Genomic DNA, 27,908 nt, shown 5'->3' with positions numbered 1-27,908 from the left:
TGATTTTGTTCAGATTATTTAATTATGGGAAAGAGTAGCAAACAAGTCTTTCTCCACCTATAAATACCCGTATAGATCGTAGTATTTCGATTTTTAAAGGAGAAGCGAGGGGCGTGTAGGTGGTTCCTCTCACATCGCTCCGTTTTATTTTTTAATATTCTAAAATTTTTGGATGAAAAATATTAAAAATTAGAAATATCATTCTCTTACTCGATTTCTAACTCGGAGGTGTCGTTCTTCTGCAACGATAAGTGAAGGCTGTTACAGAAAAGGTTGTTGCAAGCAAATGTAGTTATAGACCGTTATATTGGAGTCGACAAATCCAAACACGGGAAAATAATATAGTGTTGACAGCGATGGTTGATGTCAATAAATTAACTATTAATGATGTATGTTTGTTGGTTATTTTTTTATAATATTTGTTTTGTTCATTGGACATGTTTGTTGTTGTTAATTTTTATATTATTTACTTTGTATACATGAAAAAATTATTCATGCATTATCTGTTTGCTCCGTTCAAGCAACTTCTAAGAGGATAGTTATATTTAAGTTAAATGTTTTCGTGCACAATCAATCTAAAAAAATTGGAGGAAGGTGACAATGTAAGAACATGATTACTTTTCCAAAAAAAATAAAATTTTAAGATTCGTCACGCTTTAAATTGTTATTTACGTGTATAAATTTATTGTCATTTTTTCACCATGAATTATAATCCAATTTTACAATTTTATATATTAGTATTTGTATTAAATCAAGATTTTTTATGATATAAATTTATTTTATCGTACAAATATTAACTTGAAACATTAATACACTTTTTATAGACAGTCATAAAATTATTTTATTCTATAAATATTAATATTGGATCATTAATATAATTTTTATAGGCCGCCGCAACGCGCGGATTCTCAACTAGTATTAATAAAACCATGATTAGGTCGTTTTCTAAATTTCTTTATTAATATATTAAGAAGATTACAGTATATTCCAGCACCATTTAAGTATGTTTTGTGCTCGTAACAAATTCTAGGCACGCACGATGATTCATTTCCCATACTTGATTAATTAATTTGTTCGATGGTGCATGCATACACGTGTAACATCTTAAAATCATTTTAAACATTGAAGACGGAGTGGAGGATGAAGTTCCGTTTTGATACCCGAATAATATCATGCGAATCTTTGTTCCGCGTTGAACCATATGATTTCCTCGTACGGAAAAATTGATCGGATCATAGTGACTTGGAAAATTATACTTAGAACATACTCAATCTAAAAGACCATTAATTATTGTAGTGTTAATATATATATATATTATAAATATAAAATAAATAATTCATATTATTATTATTTATACTTTTAGCCAATGTTAGTTAATTTGGGTTATATTTGATCATCTTTGTAGCAATATATCATATGCTCTATCTTTCGTTTTTCGAAATTTAATTGTCAATATCATTTTTCTTGTTTTCAACTTTTGTTTATTATTTTTCACCTTTTATTCTGAGTTGGTTATCTGCTGGAACAATAACGAGGCCGAAAGAACTCGTTAAGCGCTTTACGTGGGCTCCGGCCCAACACCATCCAAGCAGAAAATAAAACATAACGAAAGCGAGGATTGAACTTATTTATTGTGTGCTAAACGGGGTAAGCTTGTGAATGCCAGCACCGGGGCATGGAGCCCGTCCGTGCAGGCAAAAATTTATAATTTATGACTTAGAAATGTGATAGAAAATTAGTTTTAAAGTATTTATTTATATATTTTTATTTTGTAGATCTTATGAGTTATTAAATAATAAATTATTTTATTTTAGTGTCCAAATGAAATTGATTTTTATTGACAAAATCATAAAAAATAAAATAATGTAATTAGAAAAGTACATCATACATTCATACCAACTTTTCGCTTAAAGTCATTTTCTGATTTATTTTTAATTTCAAAATATTTATTACACAAATATATATTTTTTACACAAACATATATTTTTTATCTTAAGATAGAGGGACACACATTAATATATACATTTGAGTAATTTTGTTGACACTGTTGCATTATGTGTTATCGAAAAAGAAAAATTTTGCTTCTTTCCAAAAAAGTTTAATAAACGATTTCAATTATCATTTTATTTGTTAAAATTTACAATTTTAACCAATTATGTCATGGTCCACCCCCAAGACAAATCACTTCGAGATAATTTAATTGACCCGCGTCATGAATCTAATTAAACATAAAAATGACAAATATACAATATGTAACCTAATAATTGAAATATCTATCTAAAAGATTATATAGAACTTTTCATTACATGATTTTAACATAAAAAGGAGGTTAAAAAAAGTTGACATATCTGCATAATAAAATTTATTTATTCATTTTATTTAACATTGAATAAAACTAGATAATAATATATAAACAATTTTAAGAAATAAATTAAAATAACACTATTTAATTCTTGTTAATTTTTTATATTCATCATAATTCTCGATTGAAAATATACAAATTACTAATATAAATGATGGTGGATATGCTAACATTAGTGACACCGGTGAGATTAATAATATCAGTTGTAGCACAATTTCGTTAATATTTATTATGTCATAACAAATTCATGTGATCATTAATTTGAAGGATTACTGACATTTTTATCAATCTTTCCAATATTTTTTATATCACAACGAGTTCATGTGATCATTTAAAAGATGTTTAACACAATATTTTCAACATTTTTTATGTCACAACAAGTTGATGTGATCAATTAAAGATTTAGCACACGCCTTCAAATATCCTCCACATGCAACACGTATGTATGAACTACCTCATTTGACCAATTCACACTGATATCATTACATATAACAATAAACATGTAATCCTTTCACTCCTCAGCATTTTTCTACTTAAATTGGTTTTATTAGAATTTCTTAGTATTTTTTGTTCAACGGATAATATAATTATACAAACACGCTTGCACGCTATATATAATGATATGTACAAGATGTTATTAAAATTTTGGCCAAGTTTTGTGATTAATTTTTCAAGGAGAATAGGTAATAATGGTGGGTATTAGATAACATAATAATTTATATATTTGTATAATATTAATGATCACGTTATCTTTTTATATATTTAAAGGGAAAAAAATATGTGTGTGTGTGTGTGTGTGTGTGTGTGTGTGTGTGTGTGTGTGTGTGTGTGTGTGTGTGTGTGTGAAGGGATCTGATTTCGTGGATGAAAAACAATTCCTTATCAAACTGACTCAGGATCGATTACATATATATATAAAATTAACAAAAGAGAAAATAGAAACTTCATTTTTTTTTACGTAACAAAATTAATATCAATGTAACAATATTAATATTTAATGGGATAATCAATGATAACATGAAATTTATTAATTTTTTTGAAACTTTTTACGCTCAAGCATTCCAGCTTCCGCTATAACTTAGATTTGCCTCATCCAGCAAGAAAATGTATAAATACGAATAATCAGAAGAATGATGCATAAGCATTGTATAAAAGAAATTTATATTAATTTCAAAGCGATGCATAAAAAAGCTCGAAACATTATTTTATTAGTTAGATTTGCAGCTCCAACCAACTTTAGCGCAATCTGCCCAACAACGTTTAAGGCAAATTAAGTTGATCTCACCCAACGGAGGAGTGCACTCAGCGAAACATTCCGCGCAACAAGTATCATGCGGCCCGTCAGCTGCAACTTTTTCGTTTGTATATGTGCATGTTAGCATTACAAGTAGCAAAACACACATGATCTTCTTCTCTTCGGCCATTTGGTTGCTTTATGTTGTTTATGTTATCTGCGCTTTTGTTTGTAAGATAATTAGATTGAGGTAGGATTATTATATATAGATTTGAATTTATTAGTTCTTCTGTTTTATTTAAGAGATACGTTTTAGATTAAATGTTGGATATATTTAGATTTGAATTTAATAGTGTCATGTCCAATAATATACGTTTTACATTGAAGTATATTTAGACTTGAATTCTTCATCGCATTTAATAGCACATGTTTAATCATATCATTTAATAGTATATGTTTAATTTTCTCATTCAATAGTATACATTCAATATTTTTATTATAATGTTATATTTTTGTTCAAACAAAAAATTAAAATCTAGATTATAAAATTATTAAAATATATATAAAAACAAAACCATATAAAATCGGATGGGACAAAATGAGTATACATGTTCTTGGTGGATTTCATTGTGATTCTTTTTAGATATTAAACATTCATATACATTATTTCAAAGATCTGGTAAAATCTAGAGATATATAATTAACACTCGATATAAAATCTACCTCAAATCTGTAATTTTTAGCATTACTCCGGACGAAATCTTATTAATCATTTTATAATATTTCTTTTAAGAAAACCAGCATATTTGATTACTAAAAAAAAACAAATCGCGCATCATCGAATTCAACACTTGCTTGATGTGGAGGAGATATAGTGGGTGTTTGGAAAACTAAGCTTATAGCTTATTTGGAAAAGAAGTAGTTTCAATTTTTTTATGGACCGTTTGGCAAGTTAAAAGAAGTGCTTAAAATGAGGCTTAAAAGCCCGCCAAAAAAAAAAAGCTAGGAAACCTAGCTTTTTTTATTATAACAAAATAAGTTACGGGTATCCAAACACTTTTAATAACTTATAAGTTCAAACCAACTTTTCACTTATAATCCAATTCTTTATTTTAAGTAATAAGTCACTTTTTTTAAGAACGGCCTAATAAAATCCACGCAACAATTTAGGGTCTCGTTTGGTTGGATGTAACCCAACACCGTAACCTAAACTTCGTTGGAACTGATCTAGGTTACCGTGTTTGGTTGTACACCATTTTATTTAAGTCATGTAACTGAGAGTTCCTGCGTACTGCAACTTCCAGCAAAACACCGTAACCTAGTTACGTAGCTCAGACGTGATTTTTCTGAGTTACACAGTGGGTGTTTGATATTTTTTTTATTAACTTTCCTTATTTATAATATAATTTTTATATATATATAATATTTGATATAAATTATTTATTTATATATGTTAATCTTATTTTAACTTTCACTTAATAAATTATATATGTTACAATTATTTCCCAATACTAATTATTATTATAATTTTATATGTTATATAAATTCATTAATTTTATATCATACATATTATCAAATTTCAATTATACGGTTACATGCTTATATAAAGAAAACATACCAAACACAGGTTTCAGAGTTCCACGATAAACGGAGATTGTAACTTAGTTCCATGGAACTTCTACTTCCAGTGTAACTCAAAAATACTGTCAACCAAACCATGCCTAGCTCACAGCGAAAACGAGCCACGGCCCGTCTATTAACCTTCCACCACGATTAATAGGGGAGAGCGGATGTCGGATCAGTGTGGTTTCTTAGTAAAACCGAAACCAAAACCGCATACCCTCGGTTTTTAAAAGTCAAAACCGAAACCGCCGGTTCGATTACAGATCGGTTTCGGTTTTAAATATCTCAGTTCGGTTACAATTACTTCGTTTTTGGTTTATAAACCGCATACACAAAAATAAACACCGAAAGTCTTCATTCATTCAAAATACGAGAAATTAATATTACAATATTTGTACTTCCAAAATAAGAATTCAAGATAATAGAGTAATAAAATGCCACAATCTCAGCGAAAGTCTTCTCGACTTCGTCTCCAGCCACATAGAAAAGAACAAAAATGGGATCAGATATCAATTAGTACCATATGTAGTATTGCAGTAGACTGACTGTGCAAGAATGAGAGGGAATAAGAAGTAAATTGCTGGCAGTGTTAAAATCCTGAGATGCTTAGCAGAGAAAGTAGGCAAAGTGCTGAACAAAAAACATCTTGCAAAAAACAAAGTCAGAAAATTAGCAAGGAAAATAATGTATTACAATTTCTGAATTTTGTAGAACTTAACATGTATCTACAAAATAAAAAGGAGTACTGATAAATAATAAGGATATCAAAAGTGAAAACAAAATGACTAAAACTAAACATAATATGAAAGTACACAACGAAGTGGAGTATTACAGTAGATATCAAATTGAGTCTTACCACTTCATCTGTACGAGGATTTTGAGTTTGTTGCTGCAGCAAATCATCATCCATACTTTATCTTCTTATCGCCTATCAATGGATGCTGGCTTGCTGGGTCTTGCTATGGAGATTAGAAATTAAAGTCTGCTGCTGTGCTGCTCAGTGCTCACTTTCGATCGATTGTAAACGACTAAACGTATTGTATTGAATTAGGGATTAGTGTAAATGAACTGAGGACTTTGAAGGCTGAAGCAACGGAATGTATCAAAAGCTCAGTTTAAACATACCCATAAATCATCGGTGCTTGGCCCATCTAGATATTATAACTTTCAATATCATAAATATATGTAATTTATAATTTTTAAAATTAAAAATTTTATATAAATTATAAATAATATATATAAATATTATTTATTAAAAAATCGGATCGGTTCGGTTTTTTTTGAATCGGTTCCTAGCTATAACCGGAACCGCACAATCCGTTTCGGTTTTTAATTTTTCGTTTTCAGTTTTGATTTCGGTTCGATTTTTAGCGGTTTCGGTTTTATTCGGTTTTTTCTCACCCCTAACGATTAAGACCAAGACTATCCCAAGATACTCACTTCTTCGTATAACATCAAACAAATTATTCCAAAATTTTGTTATATTAAATTCCGGGTTTAAACAAAATTTCAACTTATTTTCAAATTAATGATTTATTATATCAATATACTTTATATATTTTAAAATTAAAATTGACTTTAAATTAGTTGGATTAAAATCGAGTGGAACTATACAAAGCATCAAATTATTTATTTTGTACCGTTATATTCATATGTGAATATCTAATTATATTTTTAATAAAATTATATATAATCTGATATTAATATCTTAAAATGATGTATGATTATATATATATATATATATATATATATATATATATATATATAAAATGAATATATGAATAATTTTTTTATGAATTCATTTTAGAATAGCTCTTCTAGTTATTTACATTTCAAATTTATACAAAAATGTAGAACTTATATAGAAATTAATTATATGAAACACTTTCTTAGAAGATACTCATTTTACACATTAAACCGACCCATTAATATACTTGTAATTTTATTTCCCCCCTTATTTTACCATTTATACTCAATTTTTTAATTTTATTTCTCCCGAATAAGTTATTTATTTAACCATGTGAACTACTATATGATTTATCCCGCAAAAACGTTTAGCCGACACTTATGAATTTTGGGAAAATAAAAAAAGAAAAGAGAGAGGTTGGTGAGTGAAGTGACAGCTCCACCCTGACTGGCCATCCTGCTCCTATATATACAAAACAGGCTAATACTCTACATTCTGTGCTCGTATCTTCAGATCTTAAACCACCCCCCGCATCTCAATCCATACAATACAAGCTCCAATTTCAACAGCAATGGAATTAGAAGGAGTTCTATTGGGAATGGGAAATCCACTTCTCGACATTTCTGCCGTCGTTGATCACGACTTCCTCACCAAGTCTCTCTCTCTCTCTCCCCCTCTCTCTCTTCATGATTCGATTTGATTTGGAAGTGGATCTATCAATTTGTTATTATGTGATTGTTTAATTTTCAATTGCATTATATATTCTATTGTCATCGCTGTTATTGAAATAATCGTTCTATAAATTTACATTAGATCTGCAATATCGTAATTAGTTTAATCCTGATCTGTACGTACTGTTTTCGTATATGCATTTCTATCTCTGTTTTAGTTGTTATTACAAAATAATCGCTAATAGTCTATACTGTAAGCTTATACTGTCGGTTTATAATTCAGTTGTTGCAGAATTTGGTGTTTCGATGGTGATGTAGCTTCAGTATGCTTGGCTGATCTTTGCTTGTTTTCTTTCGTGTCTCTCTGCGAAATTCTGTAGGTATGGAGTGACATTGAATAATGCAATTCTTGCGGAAGACAAACACCTGCCGATGTAAGACATCATCTTACTCTTTTCCTTCGTTATATGTTAATTAAAGATGATGCAATTTTGCTGCTATATGTCAAGCATATAATTAGCTCTACTTATCAGATCTATCATCTACGCTAAGTTCTCATCAGGACATTCTTTTAATGTTATGGCATTATATGCACCTCACTACTTTCACTGAAATAATGTTGGATAGATTCGCACCATAACTTTAAATAATGTGAATTTTCCACATCTTTCCTTTTCTGGTTTTGAATCTACGTTTTCATGTTTCACTTTGTCACATCTTTACGCACTGCATTATTCAGATAATAATGATGATTTTCGTTATCAGGTACAATGAATTGGCTGGCAAGGATAATGTGGAGTACATTGCTGGAGGTAATTTTAAACTTTTTGTATATTGATTGCAAGTAAATGGAGCTTTTAATATATATTTTTTTTGTTTGAGGCTGCTATTGTACTTCTCAGTTTTGACTATTTCTGTCCATCTGAATTATAAGTTAAAACTTTATTGCAGGTGCAACTCAAAATTCTATTAGAGTGGCACAGGTATTTTAAACTTTTTGTTAATATGTATTGCTAAGGCGGTGATAAAAAATCCAAAGTGCAATTACAATAGATCTAAATTGTGCATTTGATTATATTACAGTGGATGCTTCAAACTCCTGGTGCAACTAGTTTTATTGGATGCATCGGAAAAGACAAGTTTGGTGAGGAAATGAAGAAGAACTCAAAACTTGCTGGAGTTAATGTAAGTATCTTGTCAATATTGTTTAAAATATCACCATACGTGTATTCAAGCATGCATGCCTTTATTTCTCTAAACCTCTTAAAAACTCATCTGCTTTTCCTGAGGTCTGATGGTTCCCTATAATAGGTTCACTACTATGAGGATGAAGCTGCACCAACTGGTACTTGTGCTGTTTGTGTTGTTGGCGGGGAGAGGTTAGTCTATACTATTTCCTTCCCATTAATTACATTGTTGGTCAATGTCTCTTAGGAAATTCTGATTTGTGAGGAAAGGCGATCTGTGGTCCTTCTTTATACGAGTACTTTTTGTAATGCCAATACTTTACCCTCTTGTAGAATTAAATATATTGGTATGATTTTCATATATGAGTTGAACTGAATATCTATGAATGTAAACATATATGTGCTTAGGCGGGCTTAATCCCGCCCAGCGCTATGGTAATGTGGCACTCTACTTATTTGATTAATCCATGCAGAAACACCCCCGCCTAGGCAGAAACTGTCGTCATCCTCGTATCTTACTGAAGAATGTTTTTAATTCCTTGAACCTTAAAGAGTTGTGCTTTTGTGTTATTGGTCATGAATCTCTAATTATTGTGCCTCTAATAACAACTGAACTGGACTTTGCAGGTCATTAATTGCCAACTTGTCAGCTGCAAACTGCTACAAGTCAGATCACTTGAAAAAATCTGAAAATTGGAGCCTTGGTATCAGATCTCACTTTTCTACTTAAATTTCCCTGCATCATCTCTACTGTTTGTGGGTTTTTCCATTGTCTCCCTCTCAAACTTTATTCGTTATTTGCACAGTTGAGAAGGCCAAATATTATTACATCGCTGGATTTTTCCTCACTGTATCTCCAGAGTCGATTCAGCTTGTTGGCGAGCATGCTGCCGCAACAAACAAGGTAAAGCTAATATTTTTTGTTCTTTTTATGTGGTTCTATGTTGTGGTGTTCAGTATGGTACAACATTATGGTGGTGTATTGTAAGATTCCTAGATTAACCAGAATATCTCGTAATTCACATGCAGGTCTTCATGATGAACCTCTCTGCTCCTTTTATCTGTGAGTTCTTCAAAGATGTCCAGGAGAAAGCTCTATCGTAAGTTTACTGTCTTTCTTCAGTATCTGTTTGTCTAATCTAATTACTTCAATCTAATGTTCTTATGGATACAGGTATGTTGACTATGTATTTGGAAATGAGACTGAAGCAAGAGCATTCTCAAAGGTTCATGGCTGGGAGGTAAGAATCACTTGATTTTTGAGCTCAACTGAGCCAGTGAATGTACTTATAAAATTATGCTGCCATCAAACAAACAGACTATCTTACTGACTGAAATTTTTTTACGAGTAGACTGAAAACGTCGAAGAGATTGCTGTAAAGATTTCCCAATGGCCAAAGGCATCAGGAGCTCATAAAAGGATTACTGTTATAACTCAAGGTGCAGACCCTGTTGTAGTAGCTGAGGATGGGAAGGTTACACTATTTCCTGTTATTTTGTTACCAAAGGAGAAACTTGTGGATACCAACGGAGCTGGTAAGTGATGTTTATTGTTTTAAGTTTTACCTAGTGCATTTAAGAATGCAACTGACATTTTTGTGTTCAGTAATAAAAGTTTGTACTGTGCCAAGTCAAGCTCGGGCATCCATAACAAAAATAGCTCGAGTTAGTCTGCTTATTAAGGAAAGGCTGGCTAAATATTATAAGATCTGATGATTAATAAACTGAGATCAGGATGAAGTAAGAAGAAACTCACTCATACTAATAAGCCTTTTGCCAAGCTTTAAATATTGAAATAATAAGACGCTCAATCTGAAATTAGTGGTACTCTTCCATCTTCCCACTTACCATAGGCTCTTTACAATCTCCTGCAGTGTTGTTTTCTAATTTTTACATCGTCATTATTAAGTGAAATAATGTAATATGTGGAGTCGTGGTCCTATCTTGGTAATTTCTGAATCAACTTTGGTAACATAGTTATGCTGTTTGTGTGACCCATTTTAATACTTTAATCTTGATATTTCGGTAGCTTTTGTAGAAATTGGAAATTGCTTTTATCACGCTCAGGAAATGTTCTTCTTGATCTTATTTGAAATGTCCCTTTTGATCTTTTTTTTTGGCCAAGATTCCTCTTGATCTTATTTTAGCTGTTTTTGATAGAAGTCTAGATCAGCACTTTTTAGTAGCTTATGTTACCATTGCAACTGGTTATAAATGATGGTGCTTGTACTTCTGTGTAGGGGATGCATTTGTTGGAGGATTTTTGTCTCAGTTGGTTAAACAGAAGCCAATTGGAGAATGTGTGCGTGCTGGTTGCTATGCAGCTAATGTGATTATTCAGAGATCAGGTTGCACATACCCGGAGAAGCCAGATTTTAAATAAATTCTCCTCTCAAAGTTCGGTGTTTTCTGCAGCCTGAAGAATAGAGCTATTATTTTACGTCAGGCCTATGGTTTTGGCTTTTGACGATATCTTGTGTTATTATTTACTCCTGAACCCATATATATGGCAAGGGAGGGTCATTTTTGATTCACCGTTGTGTTGTTTTTATCATGTGGAAAATATACCTTCCTCGGATAGGTAGAAGCTAAAACATGGTGGAAAAATGTCATATTTTTTCAGGCTATATTTTCACTTGTACCCTTCGGGGTATTAGCTACTTAGCTATATTTTCACTTGTACCCTTCGGGGTATTAGCTACTTAACGAAGTTCTCTCGGAAGCACAAGAGGGGACTATATATCATTAAAGTTATTTCGTAGTTTAAACATCTATGCTTATTTTCCGAATACTAACATGTGCATGTAGATCTTTACTGTGCATGTAGATCCTTACTGTTCCTAAAGAACGCGTATAAAATACTCCGGTTGGGGGTTAAGTCGTCAAGTTATATCACCTAATCATCAGTATATCCCGGAGTCTTTAGCATTAACATTACCGTTTTATTTAGGTTTTTCAAATTGTTTGACACTATTATTATATTTTAAGTCTTTTATAAAGTGTATTTTAGAATTTATTTTTAAAATTTCTCGTCGAATGAAATTTTAGACATTAAATTTTTATTTAAGAGAAAAAAATAAAAATAATTTATGAAATTATATTTTGTAAGATTCTAAAAATGTTTATAATCGGACAAAGGTAATAATTAGTTAAAACGTTGTATTCTCCTGCGACAACTTTTGTGATTGTTTTCATCCCTCCGGAACTTCGTACTTCTTCAGCAAATCTTCAAAACATCTTCTCGGAATTTTTTATCTGTCGTTAATAATATTTTCAGTAAACGTCACATATGAGTTTTACTAATTATTCGGCAGTCTTCGAGGCAAGTAATGTTGTCATGGGAACTATAAAAAAATTCACAATCACAAGTAGTGTCAAACATGACAATTACAAACATTCTCAAAGGTTCATGGCTGGGATGGAGGTTAGAATGAATTGATGATTTACACTCAACAGAGCCAGGCAATGCACTTGTCAAGTTATGCTGCCATCATACAAACAGACTATCTTTTATAACGGAGCAAAATGCAATTTTATGCTGTTATGTCCTACCATGCTTTTATTTTCTGAAGTACTACTGTAATAAGTAGCTAAGAGACAAAGTTTGTTATGGCTGGTCTGTTGTGTTTGTCTTGGTCTGTTATGATTGTCTGTGCTATGCCTATATGTGCAAGATCAATCAATCAGTGCAGTAGGCTGAAAGTTATGAATCTATCACCATCATTTTGCTTCCCCCAAAACTCATTCCTCTTGGCAGCTCTTTTTCTTGCATTTCCTTACTTTTATAACTAAATCTATGGCAGTCTTCATCTTTTTGAAACAAAATAACTCCAGAAAAGATCACTTAATCAAAATTAAAGAATTACAAATACAAAATTGTACAGAACCGGTGGTTTTTAGGTTCCCATTTATGAATGAATCTCTAAGTCTTGCTCTTAGCATGTATACATTATACAATCCTTTCAGTACTCGGGTTTCTAAGTATCTATACACTCTCTAGAATGAGCCTAAATTCTCAAAGACCTTTTCTGCAACTTATTCAACGGAAAATGTGATCAACAGGATTATTAACCTTGGAGCCTTTGAGCTTGTAATGTTTCATACGACAAACGCAAAGCATGGAGATATACATCAGTACTTGCAAGATATGAACCAACACCGCTGCAAGACTACTAGTAGATAATAAAACCCATCTTATGCTCATATTACTCGTGCACAATCACCAGCATCGCATATTACAACTGCAGTGGCTGGGTTGGTTTGACTAGCCAACACTGGTTGCAGCTTAGAATACTCAGTCTTGACATATGACGCAGCCTCTGTCGTATAATCTGGATCTACAAACGCAAGGCAGCACCCTCTGAATCCTGCTCCACTGAACCTTGCACCGAACACCCCAGGAGCCTTTAAAAGGATCTCATACAGCTGTTTCATTGGTTCACAACCTAATAAAACAAATACACACACATTTTAAGTGCTGCTAGTGAACTCTTATCTCACATATAGCAATGACAAATATAGTCTTCCCATCAGAATGAACTTTCAACCTTAAATAAGAAACAGTCAGATAAAGACAAATAAAATTATGACTAGACGAAGATAGCCACAACTGTAAAAAAATTCGGAAGGAAAATACACTTAAATACAGATATAAAGTTATCTAATATTTTAGTAAAAACGTTGTAATATTTTTAGGTTGCCCAATTAGCATGAGATGATGAGAATCAGGAAAACTATAATAGCTTTGGAAAGACAACCATTTGATTTTTTCTCAAGTCATTAAATTCAGACCTCAGCGCCACTGAAGTACCCATTCGATCCCATCCTTCAATAGTTCAGAAAAAGTCAACTTGCAAAGGTGTATATATGAGAATTTACAAGACCACAGTGAAAGAAATTAGCAAGCTTAGCCTAAAAAATTACAACTACAGTTTGCTTACCTAAACTAAAGCTAACTGTAACCCAATTTCTGAAGCTGACACGTTGTCTTGAGAGTAAACATTCTTCCAGAAACAAAAGAAACTGAAACAGTAGACTTTTGTTTTCTGAAGTTTGTAAATATATAAAACTAAGAGCCAGACTCTACTTGTTTAATTTCGCATAGAAATAGTTCCACAGACTATTCGCTGTCATGATGATAATAATGCAGGACAACTGAGCATTTGTATAGCCTAATATTTTTGTTTCTATTTTGAAGTCGGTAAATTAAAATGCATGTGAAACAGTGATTTTGAGTCGTACCACTTTCATAGTTCTGGATAGAGCTTAAACCAGAGGCTGATATAAGCTGCCCAAAATCTTCAAGATGACCTGAAGCCCATGCTTCAAGTCCTAAAACATAAAACTCAATTTGTCAACTGGATAGGAAGCATAAATAACAAAAGAATCATAAATGATGCCATAAAAGGTAATGAGACCTTTCAAAACTCGCATATTCTCTGAGAAATAATGTTCTGCCCTCCTAGCTAGGTGCGCTTCTAACTTGGACTGCAGAAATATGAAATTGTGGAGCTAATAATATACTGAAAAGAATATGCATAGAGTATATATTGAATAAGTTCCAGGTCTAGCTGCTAACTTTGGTAAGTCACAATATGCCTGCAATTTAAATTTTATTTCCCTGATGACTAGAACTATATTAGCACACGAGGAGAGGATAGGCCATGTGAATTACAAAATAAATCTACACTACAAAAGTGTTAACAGATAAAACTCCAAAATGTATTTATGTATATATGTTGTAGATGTGAAATCTGTATTGACCATGTGGCTATTCTATCTGAAGCATATGAGATTTCAGCTAAAAACAGGTACCTATGCAGACACGGTCATCATATAGCCTTGAAGGTCCAGATTTCACCATGTTGCAGATCATTATTTAGGAAAACAGGAAAGATACAATATTGATGAAAACAACTATAACATAGAATTATTCAGCAAAAAAGAAAATCTATATATGCAAATCTTACCCTGCACAAAAAGGCTTACTTTGCTGTCCTGAAATCAAGATATATGACACCTTGACAGATTATGTTTTTTTGTAGAACTATGATACTTCAATAGAGACTATTATCTGTGATAAGCATCCTCAAACTGATAGGTAGATGTATGGATAATTTCCATCCGTGATAATTCAAGTATTTGTCTGATATAATGGCAAATATATATAGGAAGCTTTGCAAAAATTATTCTGACCAGTCATATCTTGATTTTTTTATTTATTCTTCTTCTTCTTCTTCTTCTTCTTCTTCTTCTTCTTCTTATTATTATTATTATTATTTGGGTGGGGGTGGGGGGGGGAGGGGGGGGGGGGGGGTAACAGTCAATAACTCAATGATAACCTAGTATGATGGACGATGTTAACCAACTTGGGAAAGTATGTGAACGATGATGTTTTCGGGGTGGTTCATATCAAAAAAGCATAACAAACGTAGGACCAAGTAACAGGTGACTTGGTACTTAGATACGAGATCTGTATTGAATATTAGTCAAGACTGGAGAATAAAACCAGTATGCACTGATAAAGAGACGTACCTTGTGCGCTGTATATACTTCTGGTTCAACTGTCCAAGAAACGGTAATTACTATGCAGCACAATAAACAATTTTTTTTAATATATAAGTTTAAGGAAATACAAAACTAACCATTGCACAAGAGAGGATCAAGTCCTTCTTTTCCAGAACTACTGTAAAGAAAACAGAAACGGAAAATCTTAAAAAGAAGCTACACTGAATATCTCACATATCTGCTTCGGGCATAATTTTTTCGTTCCTTTACAGAAGTAGGAAACAGGTTCCTACTTGGAACATCTTTTCGGAGAGGGAACATTACACTAAGCATATATTTTGAGCCTTTGACTTTAATAAGATAGACGTTAAAGATATCTGAATTTAATGTGATTCAGACGAAGAATCTTACACCAACAGAACTTTTGCAGCTTCTTGACATTCTGTAACTCGCCGATTGTATCCAGGATTAGTTGTCAAAGCTTGCTTCAGGCCAGAAGATGCTAGTAAAATCTTGTATGCTTTCTTTGTCTCTGTTTTGAGATTACTCTGAACCTTTGGTGGATTTATGAGCTTGTGTTCTTTGGTCTGCACATACCAAACTAGAAACATAAATTTTAAAGCACTGCCATATGGATCCATTAGCAGCACTAATTTGCAAACTGTATAATACAATGATGCAAGTATGCATCTGGAATATATAGTCAGCTCAAGTAAAATTGTACAACACACAATTTACTGGAAGGAAAAAACCGAGAAATGAAAGTTGCATTACAATTAACATAATCAGAATCTTGCATTCAAGCAAATTAGAAGCAGAGGTGATTTATGAAGTATTCAGATTTGAGACTTATTCTCATAAGTAAAATAGCTGTTTTTTTAGTTTTTTTTTTGCACTGCAGTAATTAAGTCCATAGTAGTGCTCTATTTGATATGCAAGTCTGAAAAGAATTGCATCCTTGCATATAACTGAACTCTTATTAAAAAGTTCAATTGTTGCATCCTAAGAGGAAGAAAGATGAGACTTTGTGCTAGAGGCGCCACAATAAGTGATGTAAATAGCCGTGGTAGACCCATGGACCAAAAAGACATAAAATCAGGGAATCTTGTAAGTAAAAGATATGATTCCAGGAAATGAAATTTTTAAGAACAATTAGAATTTGCATGTAAATGGGACTTCATATACATCACCTTACAGTTCATACAAGTTAGGCAGCCATATCTTGAAAGCAATATTGCTGATTGGTCCAATATTCCATTTTTCAGACCTAGATACTCATTCTCAATCAGCCTAAACAACAAAGACATATTTAGAAAAGTAGTTGAATATTAAACATATTATGGAATTCAAACAGCTAATAGATAATGACAAAATAGAAAACTAATTAAATAAAAGACCTGCCTGTATAACGAAACCTTCTGAATAATAATATAATAGTTCAAGAAACAGCATTTATTTTAATACACTAACAAATAAAATAGAAGGCCTTTTTTGGCTTGGGCGGAGGGGGCTTGGATACCACTGGCTGCTTGAAAGAATCCAGATCTAATGGCTTGCTTCGGAGCTTAGATTTCACTTTAAATATAGATGTGAACAAATGGCATTTTGGATAATCAAGAAAATTTGGATTTGGATTCAATCACATTCAGATTCAAGGTTAAATTTGAGTATTTGATATTACAACTCAATTGATGTCATTTGAAATGAATTCCATGTTCCCAAACACAATCTAAAGGTATTCCAAATTTCACAAGACCAAATTGATGAAAGCAATAATTACAAGACATTTCATCACTTAATAGGCTGTATAACGGGTAGTAATACCGTAATTGTCTTGGTATTCAAAAAAATCATACTTACATTAAAATAATCAAAAAAATAAATAAAAGATCGACACCAGTAAAATTTCATAGTATCTCCTGTCATCATTTTTTATAAATAAATTGAAAGAAACATCCAGTAAAGATGGGAATTCCAGTTTACGCACAGCGAGAACGTATAGAGTGATTGTACCTCGATAAATACACTAAATAAGTATATAATAGCAAATGAATAACCTACCGGTCATATTCAATATTTTCTTCAGGGAGAACAGTAAGATTGTTAGCAGTCTCCAGTGCCAACAGGTATGCAACTCCAACCTGTTAAACGTGAACCCGTGGTTATTTGTACTATAAAAAGTAAAGAAATGTTGAATCCAGGGGGTGATAAAGACACTTTTAAAAAATGATAGTTATCACTTCAAATATGAGAGCCATGCATTTTTATTGACCAGTTACTTACTCCAAGTAATGAGGTTTGTACTTCACTATCATAAATATAATCTCTAAAGTTAAAGTTAAGAGAACAAAAGGGCTGAATTGAATGAACTTATTGTATTATTATGTGGATCACGGGCGCCAATCTTTGTGGCATAACTTTGCCTTTGTGTCCATAATTAAACATTAGAACATTGGGAGTCGAATCCGAGTCTCCCGCTCTAATACTATGATAAGTGATTAGTTCTCCTAAAACATTAAGGTGTTGGGAGGAGGGCTTACCAAGATCATATTATATTCTAACAGATTCTGATATGCTCTCTTTTTCAGGATGGTCGCCACAGACTTCAAATACACTAATTACAGAACTACTAAATCTATGAACTTCCATCCCACACACTTCCTTTTCTGCCGTGTTCATATTTTGCTTAAAGAGAAGTCGAGTTCTATTTTATCTTCCTTCTTGTTTTTGTTCTCATAAAATAGAAAACAAGCATTTATAAGAATAAAGAGATACAAGATGATTTTGGTTGACCCAGGCACTGTTAACAGTATTTTGCTAAATGCAAAATGATGAAATAAGAAAAGAGAAAAGAAGTTCTGGTATTATGTTTTGCATGCCTCTCAAGAGGGGACCAGATGGTGGTTGGCAATCTGTTGCTAAATAATATTGAGAAGGGGTCAGAATTTTTTTATTCACCACAAAATGCACATGTGAAATTTTTGTGCGGTGGCCTAACATTTTAAAGATTATAATTTTTTTGTCCAAATTACAACAATTCTCATGCATGGCCCAAAATACAACAATTGTTAATAACCAACATACTTATTCTTCTAATGGACTCTCCAACGACAGCTTACACTTATTCCTTAGACCTGTAGCGGAACTTCCCCAAACAGAACACACTAAAACTACTCTCATCAAAATTCATAAACCTGCAAGGCTGGAACCAGCTCTGGAAAGCAGAAAAAAGATTTTTTTTGTGTGTGCAATCTTTAACAACCCTATTGATACTAAACAACCAAGTCTCGTAATATATGATCAGAATTTGAAGTGCATGTTAATCGATCAGGGATTATAAAAATCAAAGATCAATATACTAAACAACCCTATTGATACTAAACAACCAAGTCTCGTAATATATGATCAGAATTTGAAGTGCATGTTAATCGATCAGGGATTATAAAAATCAAAGATCAATATAAATATCACTGTGTGATCAGTGAATTGATTAATTTATCTTGAAATCAAATTCGTCGTATCCACTAAAACCCCTTTTAAAAATATTCTACCGCCCAGCTCACTGTTGTTTTGTCCTGTAATCCATGATACAGATTCTACCATTTTTTAACACCCAGTACTTACCAGGGGAGTGATAGACATAAATTTACTTACAATTTTATAAGAAAAATCTGCCAATTTGGGGGAATTAACTACAAGTATTTTGAAAAATACATGAACAAATTTAGAATAGTGGCAACATGATATACATCAATTAGATAGTTGGCAAACTTACAGCAGCAGAAGAGCTAAGGCCTGAACTGTCAAGTCCATCCGAACCACAAAGATATCCGGTTATTCCCTGCAACACAGTGCAAACGACATTAATGCACATAGTAGACATAAACACATAGCTAAAGTGTTACAGTCCACAAGAAAATTAGAGTTTTTCATCTGCCATGCACAGGCAGATGCCCCCACAACCTAATAACCGGTTAATATTATACAAATATGAATTGCCCAAATGACTTTTTCTTGTGAACTAATTGTTCCACAGCATCATCTAGCAACTGGGAAAACTACAGAGAATTTATTTCTGCAAATTTAAATCATTTTTATAAATCATGGTTTCACCACTGATGTGTTGAGTAAAAGAAACATTAAGACCCCCGATAAGTTTAGCCTGTGAGTAACTTATAAGGCCAAATATAAGCATGGCTAAAGAGTAAAGAGATCACTTGAAATCATTCACTCAGTCTTATTATGATCTATTTAAGTCATCAAGAACCATAGTACTCCCTCCGTTTCAACATAGTAGTCCACTTTTAAAAAATTATGCATATTAAGTAACTTTATTTTTGATAACAAAATTGCATTTGTATTCAGATTTATTGCATTGAATACAATGATTGAATAAGGAGTAATCGTTTATGGAGTAGAGTTAGAAATACAAACTAAAGACTAAATAATTGTGTGTGGCATAAACTTAGTCTTGGAAATACAAACTAAAGTGCAGTCTTTAAAAATTATATTTAAATTATAAGTGGACAACTAATTTGAAACAATTTTTTTTCAGAACTGGACTACTTTTTTGAAACGGAGGTAGTAATATCTAACCTGCCTTAGATGGTTTCCCTTGCGTTGTAGTGCGTACAACGCTCCTCTTGCATAAGTTCCCCAATTACACTCCTCCTTTTTGGCAGAATTGTTTGCATGATCTTTGTCCAAAGAATTCGGATTATCCTTTGGAAATTGAATGTCATCCACCCTGCAAAGTCTAACTCGTAAACACAATTGCCCTTGATGGAACTAAATGCACATATTCTAGTCAGCTCCATGACATTAAAGTAAGATTGTTATGGTGAACCAAGTTTGTTGTGGCGCCAGGAAATTCATGGCTAGTGGACCTTCACAAAGCCATATGGATGTGGTTCCCACCAGTAGCTGGTGTGGCACCCATGGAAAATGTTAATTATGACTTCATATGTATGAATATACGATAATTTAGGTAATGGTTAGAAATCAAATATCTTTAGTGGATATTATTACTCATGAAATCAAAAGGAAACTAGCAAGTCATCACTAACATGCTTCTAAATCTACTGATTCTTTAAATAACAATTCTACATTGTATACATTATATACATACTGATAACATAATATATCACTGCACTATAACTTTTCAACATCAATAACTGCACATCACTTTTAGTTTGATACATTTATTAATAAATTGTTATCAGGATAAAAGGTTTGATACTTGACTATTATGACAATTATCAAAATTTATATTAATATACAAAGTACAAACAAAAACCAGATGACATATAGTCCAGATATTATTAACTACATTTATCCAGCTGAGAATGCCTACGTTCTGATAAATATGAAATTATAACAATTAGAGGTTTATATAATTACAAATTATATGTAAAAAACGTCCGTCACACTGTTATGTGTTATAAGCTTGTATATGCTGACATACACAAGTGCTCGAAATAAAGATCCTGAATACCATTACACTGAGAATCAAGGATACGGGTGCAGGAGTTTGGGGACAGGCAGATTCGACTAATAGGATTATATAGTGATTCTGGTATGGGCATGTGAATATGCATACGTATATTCTTAATGTTAATTATGATAAAAATCCATTGAAAATCAATATTCCTTTTGTCATATAACATCAATACTTTGCTCTTGTTAAATTAGTTAGTGCATAATTTGAGTACAATTTGTATAAAGAAAAATCTAAGTTTGGAGCTCACTGGGTAACCCAGCACCCCTGCTTCCAAGCAGCTACGTAGATAAGGTACATGGAGGGATTTCCATAAGACAATTTTGAAAATATTTGGTCTAGAGAAGCTTGAATAGGGATTTATATCTGTCATTAAGGAACTATACTGAGTAAAATAAAACACCACTTTTGGCATCTTCATGTCAACTTTTGTAGCAAACGACATACTTCTTTAGTGGTTCAGGAACAAACTTTGCATCCCTGATTTTAAACTTAACGTACTATTAAATTTCCAAATTGGACAAATCAAGCTCTCAGATAATTCAAGAAAAAACAATGTTGTATCATGAGAAATAGTAAACTATAATAAAAGGATAGAAGCAATTACAAAATAATAATTTACCTGAACATAACTTCTCCTTTGAACTGTCCTGATCGGATAATTACCTGCAGCCAGATGTTTTATTGGCCAACACATAAGAATGAAATGTGAAGGAATATATGAAACAAACATTTTTCATTGATAAACTTTTGACTGGTTGTGAAACCATAATAATATTGAAAAGCCAGAACTTGGAATCCCTCAAACCTCTCATTTGACATGCACGAGATATCTATACCCTGTACACCTGGAGCTATACAGATACGGTTTTTAAAAAAATAAGGTATTCTACATATAAGCTGGGGCTTCGTCCACTATGGGCATGAGCTAGTTGAAGATACTAAGATACAGACAGAGTAGGGTCTCTGACAGTCAAAAGCTCCAATACAGGTTCTGAAACTATGCCAAATACCTCATGCGAGTTACATTGTTAAAACATTTAATAAGTGGACTTGGTTTCCAGAAATGATTTTGACATGAACAATTTCAGGTCTGCTTACGCATAAACACATTTGTAAGAAACAAAGATTATATGATATGCTCCATAGCTAGGGTTATCTGTTAAGTAGATTTCATCAAATTAAAGGTTTACGAGTAAGTTTATGAGTCATACTCAGTGTAAGGTTCCTCATGGGTAATTCTTTGTCTATGTACTGATCCCACACGATTTAATTCAAAATTTTATTCTCAGAGATATTTTTTGAAGTATACTTGTAGCATTTCAATATTTGGCTTAAATCTTAAAGTGCGGCAAAACAAATAATCAAGTGACCTGCTATTTTGTTTTCTCTGTGAGGATCTTAATGCATATAATGAGGTACCCATGATGCTGATAAATTTACTAGCCATATATGCATTCTATTTTTTGTGTGACTGTTTGGAGAAGTTGATTACCTGTGAATCATTGGAAGGAACAAACCCAAGTAGTATGCCCTTGTTAATTGTCATAGCTGTAACTGTTCCCCCCTGAGCTATCACAGGTCAAATAAAACCTTTTAGTTCCACACTTGAATTCAAAGCACTCTACTACTTTGTAAATTAAAATTGTAGGGTAATATTCCGTTTTCAAGACTGATTCAAGAAGTAGTAGATAGTCAAGTATCTTAGTGATGTGTAAGTTTGACGTTGTCTAGCATTAAAGCTAAATTCAGGTCTCTTTCAAATTCTTATATGCTCTGCCGGGGTCTTTACAGAGACGGCATCTCTAATCAAGTAAAGGTAAGGCTGTGTATGTCTTCCCATAATGTTGCTCCAAGCAGGATATACTAGGTACGTTCATTTCCTTTCATTTTTTATGTTGCAAATTTGTATTTCAGAATCATTCTTAAAAATAAAGAATATTACAGACCATGGTAAAAGTTTTGGGATTACACAGCATGTTGATTTAAATTAATTACTCAAAATGATCACCTAGATCCTAAATATAAATGAACATCAAAGATCGCCTAGATCCTATAAAAGAACATTATAAATTTGATTGTGGGTCTAACAAAAGCATCAATAAATCGACGTCTAATGATCTACGTTTGCCAATCTAGAACCAGAAAACATTACAAACTTGCCTGATGATCAATATGAGCTCCAAGTGGGCATATCCTGTAAGGAGACACAACTACTCTAACCTCTTCAACACCTCTCCCCGACATTTCTGCAACCTTCTTTCTAATTCCATCCAACTACCAATAAAAATTAGACCAATCATTATAAAAATTTACAAACACTTTCAGTGCAATCACATAGATAGACTAGTAACTGCACAAGAACTATAACTATTTCTCATATACAACAATCAAATCAGCATTACAATGTAGCCCATCAACCAATCAGCATTAAAAACTACACAATCTTGACAACAAACACTTGGTGTCTGTCTATCTATACAGATCCTAGTACAGATGAAGTGCAGATACAACATTAAAACATAGTGCAAAATGACCCAACTCAAAGCTAATCAAGAAAAGAAGATGAGCATTACCTCAGATTCAGAAGGCCATGATAAATCAGCCATCTTGTAAATCCAAGTGGGAGCTTGCTTCAACTGGGCCTTGTTAATTTATAGTGATTTATAATTGTGTGTATGTATGGGTGTGTTGTGTGTATGTCAGTAAATGCATGTAAGTATTATCAATCATTACAGTTGTGAATGCTGTCGTGTAGTTAGTTATAGTATCATTATCTTGGTTTGTTCATATTTATGTTCTGTAAAACCCCATCAATCATGGTGACTTTATCCGTGAAATTATTGAAAATTTAAGTTTCGAGTTAATAATTCCTGGTTGAAATCGATATTAATTTTTCTAGTTAAAAAACACATTATAATGAGTGAGTGTGTCATAAAATAGCCAAAAAAATTGCTGACAATATATGGAAACCGAAAACAGAAATAATAAAAATAAAGGAAAGACCCACAAAGTACCTAAAAGTTACTATCGATTACCATACAGCAATTAAGCTTTCTTGTCAATCGTCATTGACATTCGCCGTGACCGGGCCTTCTCTTCTTCTTACAGGTGCTGCCGACCATACTTTCAGAAGTATACGGTTGGATTTTAATTATTTTTTCCCATTCATGGAATTTGATATTATTTAATTAAAATTTATTAAAATTCCGGAATATCCTATCAGAATTTCAAATTTTAGATCATGTTTAAAAGTCTGATGATATTCAATTGAAATTGTTTAAAATTCAATAAAATCTAATAATATTCAAATACAAGATTATTCATTTCATGAAACAATATTCGAAGAAACATTTTTTAGACTTAAATATGCATCCTTGTTTCATGCAAATTCGTGAAAGAAATATGATAAAAGAATTTTATTGAGAATTTTTTGCGATGAAATTTTTCTAAGATTATTTCTCGACAAATATTTCACCTGAATTTCCTTTCACAACAAATTTTTGTCTATAAGACTTTTTGTTAGCAAACAGTCCCAAAATGAAGATATTAAATCTGATAAAATTATAATATATTAATATATGTTAACGTTAGAAACATATTTATTAATAAATAATTAAAATGCTTATCGGGGAAAAATAATGAAAATGATTATCATTTATACTGGTTTTAATATAAAAAATAAATTTTATAAAGCCACTTAATTAATATATTTTAATCAATGTTTAATTTATTAATATAAAATAAAAATACCAATATCAAAATATTAATAAAGTTAATATTTATTAATATTACAATTTTTTAATAAAAAGCAATAGTAAGCTAGGTATATATGTCTTGTACAGCAAAGGGGCCAGATGAAAGAAGATTGTAATGGCGGCGAGGCAATTGCAGCGTAGACTTGTGTCTCTCTTCCTCACCAAGCAACCTCACCTCCCTCTTCGTAACGGTAAAACACCCCTTTAATTTCTTTTATACATGTATGTATTTATGCACTTGTTTTTCCTTGTTTCTTCATGCTTATTTAAACTTTATAATCTTGAAGTTCTTTATGTCTGTATATGGGTTTTGTGATGAATTTATAAGATAATGACTTTCGTTACCGGTGAAGTTGTGCTGTAAAATATTGGGGAAGAAAATATTCATGTATTTTTTAGAAAGATGGGAACTTTTGAGTGGATGATAATGGTGGGAGTAATCTAGAGTTGTGATGGCGCAGTTGGGTAATTGGGTAATTATCGAGTTTTTTAGTAAACCCAGATGATGAAATTTGACAAGATTTAGGTGCACAAAGGAATTTACTGAATATTGAAAATGTAGAGTTATGTTTTAAGTTTAGGGTTTCTTTTGTATTACTGTTTAGGATGCAGGGTAAATTTTTTGTGACATTGAAAATACTTTTGAAGGAATTGAGGTGAGTTAGTGCTGGAGTGTGACTGTGTGAATACCGAATGCTTATGCTCGAGAGAATCCCAGGTTTCTACCGTATCTGCTCCTGCCCTGAAATTTTAGGACAAGTATCTATTAACATGAAAATGTTGGGTGGCTGACTTTTTTTAGAGTATATTATTGGTAATGATCTTCATCTATATCAGCGATACTGGTAGCCGGTAGATGAAGGCATCAGTCATAGTGAAATTTGGTCTAGGAATATTCTGTCAGATATAGATATGGTTTTAGGTTTAAGTTATTTGTTTTATGTATTCTATCACTATCAGGGTATTTTAAGCATCTTTTTATATGATACGAGAAGTTACTTACAGAAAATCAAGGGGAGCCAGTGGTAATTGCCTGGATGCGTTGCCTAGGCCAGTGGGGACCAGGGTATTTTAAGCATCTTGGTCGACCATGTACTGTGTTCCGGGTTTTTGTTCACTCTCATGCTCATTATCAGCTTCACCGGCTTAGGATGTGACATCTTTTGGTGTCCTTCTATCAACACCCATTCTGTACGAACCAGCTGACTCTTTCTGCTCTCACTTTCTGCATGCTTTCCTTTTTCCTGTCCTTCCTTCCAAGTCCTCTCTTTCTGAGACCTTTTTGACCTGCTTCAGTTTTGCTTCCTCTCGCATCACCCAATTGTTCTTTAATGTCCCTACTGTTCACTTTTATAATAACCTCCGGATAGGATACTATCATACACTACCCATACACTTTCAAGGAAGCCCACAAGGATCCTCAGAAAGATTTCCTTCTGATTGAGCAACTCAGATCAAGCAACCACCAGAAAAACATATACATAAGTTATGTCGGAAAATCATGACAAGGCTCGGTTTGGATATTGCAGTCTACAGCTTATGTGAGAACTTCATGACAGTTCTTTACTGCTTGTAACCCATTTTACTTGTATTAGAGAAATAAGGTCTTACAAAATCCATGCACACAGAAACTCACAAGAGAAAAAGAAGAAAAGCAACACCACTATAACCGACGAAGCAAATGACAAAAAAAATTAAAAAGATAAAAAACATAGAAATCGCACACCAAATTGAACGTTAAATTTTAGAAAGTAGAATTTATCTAAAGAGAAATAAATTATACATGTAAATTTTAGTTTATATGTATATTTAATTATATTTACTTAAAATATCAGTTCATTTTATATTTAAACGGACTGTTTTTATAAATTATGTCTATATTAAAATTGGATACAATGTAAAATAAATTAATTAGCTAAGGATAGAAGCTTTAGTGTATGTTGTCACTAAAAAAGAAAAAAAGGTTAGTGTTTGACTTTACGAAGTCATTGAAATTAGTAGTTGAATCTAGAGTTACCTCGTTAAAGGAGAACACCCGAAGTATCTATTTCTTTTGACATTATTCTTATATTAGTGTGTGTAGAATTTGGGTGACCAATTCAAGATAACAGTTAAAAAGTTGTTCATGCATACTATTCTTCTCAATCTTTTTGTCTTTTACAAATTTTTTAACCTTAGACAAAATAATTATAGTTTTTTTTCAAATTTATTTTCATTTTGACTGTACATATAATACACCTGCTTAAAAAAATGTGCCCTGCTACACCTGAGGGCCCTGTTCCGTCGAACAGCTCGCGCACCCTCAGGCCGGCTCTGTCAGCGAGTGACTGTTTTCGTACTGTACACTATTGCTTTGCCATTATTCGATTTTTTTTACTAACTCTCTCACATTTAGAATAAATAGTCAATTGTTTGTGCAATTTTTTTAGTAGCCTGCATATCTTATCACCATACATGGACTCCTCTCTAATATTTTAAATAACTGTCTTATTGTTTATGAATGTTGCAGAGCCCTCAAACCAAATACGTCCGATTGCTAGTTCATTTTTGGGGAGAAATGGATTCCTTAAACGAGGACTTCAAACTCTTGTAGAATCCAGCAAGCAAGTACTCGAAGATGCGGATAGAAACAGTACCTGTAATTTAAAGGCTGGATCTGATAGTGCCATCTCCAACCCAATCAATAATGAGAAGTCCTCGGTATCTTACAATGCCACATCCAACTTTAAGATATCCCCACGACATGATCTTGCTATGATGTTTACTTGCAAGGTCTGTGAAACCAGAAACATGAAGACAATGTGTCGTGAGTCATATGAGAAGGGCGTGGTGGTGGCTAGATGTGGTGGATGTGATAATCTACATCTCATTGCTGATCACCTAGGTTGGTTTGGTGAGCCAGGAAGCATAGAGGAGTTTCTAGCTGCACGTGGAGAAGAGGTGAAGAAAGGTTCAGTTGATACGTTGAATCTTACACTTGAAGACCTGGCCGGAAAGATTTCTTGAACATGAGATTAACTGTTGTATGTATGTTGATTAGCGATAAGAGTTGCTTTGGATTATCCAGGCTGTGTTGGTTCCATTTTTATTTTTTGATTATATAATTCATGTCTGCAATAGGGTCTGATCTAAGTCGTGTCTACTTGATAATATCAAAGTGGGGAGTTGGAAAAATGGAATGGTATAGAAACAAGAAGATTCAAGTTGTACCCCAGAGCTTGTGAATTGTCTCTAATGATACAACTGTGTATTTTCCAGATTTTTATATGCAGACTGAATTAAGTCGATGATGTTTTGTCTGACTGTCAAATATTCCGAGTACTTCAGGGAATCGTGTAGCGACTTGCAGTGCAGACCAATGTCCCGATAAGCATTTGATCTG

The 27,908-nt window shown here is 32.6% G+C and overlaps 3 protein-coding genes and 1 long non-coding RNA gene across 4 annotated transcripts; 2 read left to right on the top strand and 2 right to left on the bottom strand.

Annotated features, from left to right (window-relative positions):
• Positions 1-5,559: 5,559 nt before the first annotated feature.
• Positions 5,560-6,342, bottom strand: LOC135153037 (uncharacterized). The gene is made up of 2 exons (XR_010292535.1): positions 6,076-6,342; positions 5,560-5,864 (listed from the first exon to the last, which is right to left on the bottom strand). It is a non-coding gene; the product is annotated as an uncharacterized LOC135153037 (long non-coding RNA).
• A 953-nt stretch (positions 6,343-7,295) lies between these two features.
• Positions 7,296-11,428, top strand: LOC108224089 (adenosine kinase 2). The gene is made up of 12 exons (XM_017398640.2): positions 7,296-7,560; positions 7,958-8,011; positions 8,343-8,389; positions 8,529-8,560; positions 8,661-8,762; positions 8,889-8,956; positions 9,392-9,468; positions 9,571-9,668; positions 9,794-9,864; positions 9,939-10,005; positions 10,117-10,300; positions 11,005-11,428. Exons 1-12 carry the CDS (start codon positions 7,478-7,480, stop codon positions 11,145-11,147), a joined length of 1,026 nt encoding a protein of 341 aa, XP_017254129.1. The 5' UTR covers positions 7,296-7,477; the 3' UTR covers positions 11,148-11,428.
• A 1,161-nt stretch (positions 11,429-12,589) lies between these two features.
• Positions 12,590-23,528, bottom strand: LOC108223695 (galacturonokinase). The gene is made up of 14 exons (XM_017398075.2): positions 23,345-23,528; positions 22,932-23,045; positions 22,264-22,335; positions 21,391-21,434; positions 19,868-20,018; positions 19,047-19,112; positions 17,333-17,412; positions 16,462-16,561; positions 15,683-15,858; positions 15,409-15,449; positions 15,299-15,327; positions 14,182-14,251; positions 14,006-14,095; positions 12,590-13,209 (listed from the first exon to the last, which is right to left on the bottom strand). The coding sequence occupies exons 1-14, from the start codon at positions 23,375-23,377 to the stop codon at positions 12,965-12,967; spliced, it is 1,311 nt and encodes a 436-aa protein (XP_017253564.1). The 5' UTR covers positions 23,378-23,528; the 3' UTR covers positions 12,590-12,964.
• Positions 23,529-24,586: 1,058 nt separating this feature from the next.
• LOC108223809 (uncharacterized) lies at positions 24,587-27,813 on the top strand. Its single transcript, XM_017398234.2, has 2 exons — positions 24,587-24,717; positions 27,036-27,813. Exons 1-2 carry the CDS (start codon positions 24,642-24,644, stop codon positions 27,530-27,532), a joined length of 573 nt encoding a protein of 190 aa, XP_017253723.1. The 5' UTR covers positions 24,587-24,641; the 3' UTR covers positions 27,533-27,813.
• The last annotated feature ends 95 nt before the right edge of the window (positions 27,814-27,908 follow it).

This window comes from Daucus carota, chromosome 5 (genome assembly GCF_001625215.2).
Source record: "Daucus carota subsp. sativus chromosome 5, DH1 v3.0, whole genome shotgun sequence".
NCBI classification, from domain to species: Eukaryota; Viridiplantae; Streptophyta; class Magnoliopsida; order Apiales; family Apiaceae; genus Daucus; species Daucus carota.
The sequence above is the reverse complement of the archived record's forward strand: the minus strand, read 5'-3'. Positions and strand labels throughout refer to the sequence as shown.